Source organism: Mesitornis unicolor, unplaced genomic scaffold (genome assembly GCF_000695765.1).
Source record: "Mesitornis unicolor isolate BGI_N332 unplaced genomic scaffold, ASM69576v1 scaffold2152, whole genome shotgun sequence".
NCBI lineage: Eukaryota > Metazoa > Chordata > Aves > Mesitornithiformes > Mesitornithidae > Mesitornis > Mesitornis unicolor.
Window position 1 is genome coordinate 26,633 of NW_010171017.1, and position 6,380 is coordinate 33,012.

The 6,380-nt window shown below is 36.1% G+C and overlaps 1 protein-coding gene across 1 annotated transcript in view; it reads left to right on the plus strand.

Moving 5' to 3' along the window:
- LOC104537082 (autophagy-related protein 2 homolog B-like) overlaps positions 1–6,380 on the plus strand; it is a 41,836-nt gene that overhangs the window by 26,624 nt on the left and 8,832 nt on the right. The window contains 7 exon segments of the mRNA XM_010179866.1: positions 233–404; positions 865–1,006; positions 1,932–2,134; positions 3,043–3,269; positions 3,976–4,084; positions 5,519–5,713; positions 6,328–6,378. Coding sequence (XP_010178168.1) covers positions 233–404; positions 865–1,006; positions 1,932–2,134; positions 3,043–3,269; positions 3,976–4,084; positions 5,519–5,713; positions 6,328–6,378 — 1,099 coding nt within the window.

Genomic DNA, 6,380 nt, shown 5'->3' on the forward strand with positions numbered 1-6,380 from the left:
GAGTATTTAATCACAAATAAAATAAAGTGTAAAATCTCTGTGACAGATTGTGATTTGAAAATTACTTTATTAGAATTAAGGAAGGTTTTTTTCAGTTTATGTATATTATTTTTTTAAGTCCTTTTTGACTAGTTAAGTAAATTAATTTTAAAACAGCTGTGTATAGATGCTATTTTTATGGAACTTTGTTTAGATTTGAAGTGTATTCTTATCTTTTTATCGTTGCTATCTAGACTAAACCACGTTTTGAGCTGCACTGTTCCAGTGATGTAATCCATATTCGTACCTGCTCCGATTCGTGTGCTGCACTAATGAATCTTATACAATATATTGCAAGTTATGGTGATTTACATCCACCCTCTAAGACAGAGATTAAACGTGGAGTTAGCAAGCCAAAAATGAAGGTATAAAAAGGCAAAATATTATCAACTTAACTTTACGTTTTGTGTTAATATGATTTAATTTTTATATATCCATTCTATTTCCAGAGAATATGAGGTTTCTTGCTAATAAATTAACATTTGAGAGAAAAATAGTGCCGAGTTTTTCAGCTTTGGTCAATACTTATTTTAAAATTTCTGTGCTGTTTACCTATTGTACTTGATTCTTATCTGAAGAAGGAAGTTCCAGGACATAAATGAGCTGTCCAAGTGCTCTGATGATCTAAGTACCCTGAATCATGATGTTCTAACCTACTTCATGAATCATCTAGCTCAGAGTTTCAGCTCACTTTATTATTTATAAAGTTAAGATGTTACTTCTTAACAGTTTGAGCCGTGTGTCAAGCCATTCTAGCAAAAGCTTATTCAGCATGATACTGCAGTTGTCTTTAAGATGTAACTATGTATAGTTCTTCTCCTACAGGTAGAGACCTTTAGCCAACCACCTTCCCACGGACCAGGCCTCGCTGAGTCAGAGCAGCAGATTTTGCGGGATTTGATGAGTGATGCAATGGAGGAAATTGAGACTCAACAGACTGCTTCTGCCATGAAGCCAGAGTCTAATGGTAAGACTCCTTTGGAAGCGTAAGTACACATTAAGTACAACCTTTCTGGGAGGATAGTGAGATGGAAAATTTTGCGTATGGAGAGATGGTGCATACAGGAATGGGTGTGTACCTTTTGATGTCTTGAGTCTTCAAACTATCAAACATTTGCTTTTAATAACAGTAATGCTAAAGTAATTTAAGATCCTAGTCAAATACGCATCGCTGAGATAGTGACAAGAGCGAGGAAGGAATCTGAGTCTGTGGGATTCTGTCAAGACCCCAAATGCTCTAGGAATGTAAGTTAGTGTGGGTGTAAGTTTATATGGCATACTGCAGCATGAAGGAATGAAGGACCTCTATTCTGTGTATAGAGGCAGTCCAGCAGGATGATACGGTTCTGAGTCATGGGAAGAACTTTTAACTATAACAGAATCTTTCAATTAGCAGATAGAACAAGAGAATTTATTTTATCACAGGGTTATGGCTAGAGTTAAAGCCATGTTTAAATTGGCTGAGGATTTTGTACTGCAAATGGAGAATTTCACTGTTTCCCTGATGTCTGGTCGGGTTTTCAGTGGTAGAAGGTGAGCCATCAGTGTAGTATGAAGGTTATTGATGCTGTGGTCTTTTCTTGGACACAAAAATGTGGTGGTTTTTTTATCTGTGGGTTTTTACAAATATTTTTTCTATGTTTTGTCAGTTCATCTCTGCTGGTAACTAGTTATGATTATATTGTAATCACTTTCAATTGTACAGTAGATTAATCTTTGAAAGTCTTATTTATAGTAGGAATTGATTCAAGATATAATAAGCAAATTCCCTTGATGTAATTGAAATAACGAATTTTAGTTAACACTTATTTTGTCCATATTTCTTATTTTGTAAAGATCTTTCCACTGAAACATGGGTTGTTTTTTTTTCCCTACCCTCCTTCAACTCCCAGGACTTTTGGATGACAGATCTCAAACTCAGGAGCCATCTTGCTCAGATCTGTTCCTGTTTCCTGACGAAAGTGGAAATGTCTCACAAGATCCAAGTCCCACTTATGCTTCATTCACTCATCACCTGATAAATGAGGCCATGGGAGATGTTCCAGCAGAAAGTGATGATTTCTGTATTCTGTTTGCACCCAAAGTTGCTGTTGCTGTAAGAAGTTTTGAGAATTACTAAAAAAAATCCACATATAAACTGAATTAGAGAAAAGTCTATGTAAGACCTGGACAAAATAGATTTCATAGCTTTTTGTGGTTGCCGAGTGATATTTTTATCAGTGGGTAGAGTAGCAGAAAATCTTTCTGAAAGAACTTCATGCGTCATTACTGTTAGGAATATATGCAGGTATTTTCAAATATATATGACTTTATCTGAGCAGTTGCATAGTTGTTCTCTGATCTAATATTACATTAAACAATATTGACAGTTTTCCTATGTTTTAGACATGTTTTATCATTGACATTCTGGCTTACAGTAATGGCATAGATAGAAAAACTTTAAGCCAGATACAGTGTTTATCAAAATAGCAGATTTGCACATTTAATCTTTTATTAATTTCTCTCATAGTCTAAGCTTTCAGCACCTTTATGGGCCTAAGATCCTTGCCATCCCTCAGAGAAAATCTTGTCTGTCTGTGCACTGCATTAAAAGATTTAGGAAACCATACTCAACTCCTTGAAAACAGCTTGTGTTCATGGTTTTTATAGTATCTTTGGTTCTAGTCTTAATAGACAGAAGTAGTTCTGGCTTCCTGATTAGAAGCTGTATTTGCCCACTTATCTTTGAGCTTGTTTATTTCCAAAAGTGCTAATTTGGTAGCCTGAGCTACTCCATGGTTGGTTTGTTTTCAACTTTTCTTTTGTTGACGGTTCTCAGGTTCTAGTTTGTGCTTTTGTCTTTGAGTTACTGTGTAAGAAGCATTCTTGAACCAGGTCTGTGTTGTGTAAGCTTTAGAGTTCAGTACAGAATAGCTTTTCTTTTCTTTTCATAGGAAAGAATTAGACGTCTCAATAAAGAAAGTAGATTTCACCTTCTCAATGCTATATATTTTTTTTAATTAGGAAAAAGAGGAAGAACCTGTAATAAGAAAAATGGTTGATGATGCAATTATCATAAAGGAAAATCATTTTAGCCAACCTTTGAAAAAAATGGATACAAGCAAAGCTCCCCTTCATTTTCCTGTTCCTCTGGTACGCTATGTTGTAAAGGAAATCTCTCTTATTTGGCATCTTTATGGTGGAAGAGATTTTGGGACTGCACCACCGTCATCTCCAGCTAAAAGTTTCATGTAAGGATCTAATGTAATTCTGCAGATTAGGACATTTAAATATACTTAATTTCCCTTGATTTGAGATAAATCTCACCGTCAGTCTCGGGTCTCCCTCACTTGTTTCTTTGCTCCTTTGTCACAAGGAATCAATCATTTGGTTTTGGTTGGAAGAGACTTTTAAAGGTGATACAGAATCATTTTACTCCGTTTAGCTCCATGCACCAGAGTGTATTTTTCCTGTACCTTAACCTGAACAAGCTGGGTTTGGTTTTGGTGATTTTTTTTTTTTGGGAATGGAGGGATAGGTTTGATATTAAGAGTTATATTAGAAGTTAAATTTTCCTAAAGAAATTCGGGCTTAGGGAGCATAAGAGACGACTGCTATGGTAGCTGCAGTCTGGTTTTCAGAATGTCGTGTAAGCTAAAGGATCATTAATATCACAGCCAAAAGTAAGGAAATGTTTTAGGAATGTTTATTTGGTGAGAAGCATACATCCAGTATTCAGTTTAATTATACCTTACTTACAATACATATAAACTATTTATTTTGTTATCAGTAACGTAGTTTCCAGTATATTTTTTGTATTTTCTAGTATTTTTCTCTTGTAACCATTAAAACACTAATAAGTTAGATCCTGTGACGCATGCATGCTTTTAGAGTTAGGTTAACAGTGAGGTAGCTTTAAGGTTAATCTTCAAAGGTGTCTTTTCTTCATTTCCCCAGAAGTCCCCATAGTTCTCCTTCTCATACACCAACAAGGCATGGACGGAGTACAGCCTGTGGGGGAAGAGGGAGAAACCCAGACTTCCTGATGGAAATACAGTTAAGCAAGGTGAATGACAGAAACAGCTTCAGCCATGACTGTCTCTGTGTGAATATCTTTGTTACAGCCATATGATAACGGCTTTCCTTTAGAATTCAGTAGGATTTATTCTGTTAGTATCCATATCTCAGCAATCACTTCGAAGGTGATGAATTCAGAATTTGTTTAACGAGAAATGTGTTTGTTCTTCTAGGACAGTATTGTTTACTTGGTGAATAAACATGTTTCTAAAGATGAAGGATGTTTATTATAATATTCTTAGAGGTTTTGTTTCTTATAACCATTTTACTGTTGTTTATAGGCCTGTGCTTAGGTCTATCATAGAAACCAGATTCTTGGTGGTATGAAGAATATTGGCAAGGAGTTAACTAAAGGTCATGGTAAATGGATCAGTAAAAAAACCTCTTTAAAATAAGGTTTTTCTCAAACATTTCTGTAAACATGAAAGGTATTACATAAAACTAAATGCCTTTTATATTCTACATGCATTTCTAGAGCTTAAAATTCATGCTGTTAGCACTTCAAACTCGCCAGGAATGTTTGGTACTTATTTTAGCCTTTAGAAAAAACATGACATTGCACTAACAAAGTGGGCAAAAGGAAGCCCACTTTAATGTTCCCCATGGGAAACTTGAGTACAGGGCACTTAAATACAATGTTTCTTAACATCTCAGTATCTGGCCAATAGAGGCCACTGCTGTGCTTGCAATGTGTGCTCTGCTTCATTACATTGCAGGCAAGGGTGCTATGGGGTTACTGAGATAGGGAATGGTTTGTAGGTGACCACAGGTCTTTGAAGATGAGAACTACCTCAAGAGATGAGGAAAAGGAGAGAATTTGGAATTCTTTAGAATTTAAGAAAGGGAATGGATTAGAATTTATATGGACTAAAGTGAGTAAAGAAGGAAGGTTGGACTAGGTGGTCTTTAAGGTCCCTTCCAACCAAAACCATTCTATGAAACAGACAGGAGGAAGCTACTTGGGAAGATGTTAGCAGGGAAGAAACCTTACATTCCTAAGCATAGAAAGTGTGGGATTTGAGAACCACAAGATTGCCTGGTACAAGCTTTAACATGGTGTAAGCAAGATGTCAGGATTGAGAGGAAAAAGTGGGGTTGATAGTAAAACGAAAAGCAAACCTTCTTTGTCTTACAGTGACTTTTTTTGGCTTGAATTTGCATCTTAAAATATGAACATATACACAACTAGGAATTGGAAGATTTCTACTTCTGTATGTGCCAATATCTGAGTACTTTTCAGAAATCCTAATATTTCTGTAAATCAAAGTACTAAACAGCTTTTTAAGTTCTTATATGTGGTGTTGGGGCTTTGTGGTTTTGGGTGGTTTTTTTGGTATGGTTGGGTTTTTTAAGGTAATATTCTATCGTTAAAGGTTGCTTTTCACTGAAACTAAATATGCTGGTTTTCTTTCCTTTTCCAAAGGTGAAATTCCAGCACGAGGTATACCCTCCAGGTGCTGCAGAGGGTGAATCCAGTCTGTTGGAGCAGCCGGTGTCACGGCAGGGTTTCATTGTTCAAGACCTGGAGATTAGAGATCGCTTGGCAACATCACAGATGAATAAATTTCTCTATCTCTACTGCAGTAAGGAGATGCCCAGAAAAGCGCATTCAAACATGGTACAGTTATGGGATATGTAAATTTATTATAGATGTAGTGGTTGGACTATCACTGTGAAGATGGTGTACGTTTCTTAATCTTGCAGAAGGAGGAGGAACATGAGGTCCTAGAATGTTGGAGTAATAGAACTTGTTGACAGGTGTTGGCTTGACTCCTTGTGGATATTATAACTAATTAAAAAGTCAGTCTGAATATTGCTTTGTCACATATTAATGTTTTTGTGATTCTGTTGGTTTAAAGGAAGTAGATGGGCAGGACTACTTTGGTAGCTTTCGGATTTTGGTTTTGAACAAATATCCGCTTGTATGACTGTGGTTGGACTTTTCACTCCAGTGCAGAGTTGTAGTTTTAGTAGTTGTAGTTGTAGTTTTATGCTATACTGTAGTCTTGTTGATTTTTTTTGTCTTATGATTTTTTTTGGGAGGGGTTTCTCATTTTAATCCTGTTTTCTATAACATCCATAATAAGTTATTTATTCAACACTAGCTTTATAATTGGGAAGTAGAATCGGGTAGTGCAGAGGTTTTGCAGTAAATGTTTTTCCTAGCTGGTGTTCTGAGATGTAATAATTGTGAATGTTACTACTTTTATGTCTCGTGTTGCCTTTTCTCAGTTAACAGTTAAAGCATTACATGTCCGTCCAGAGTCCGGCAGATCCCCGCAGGA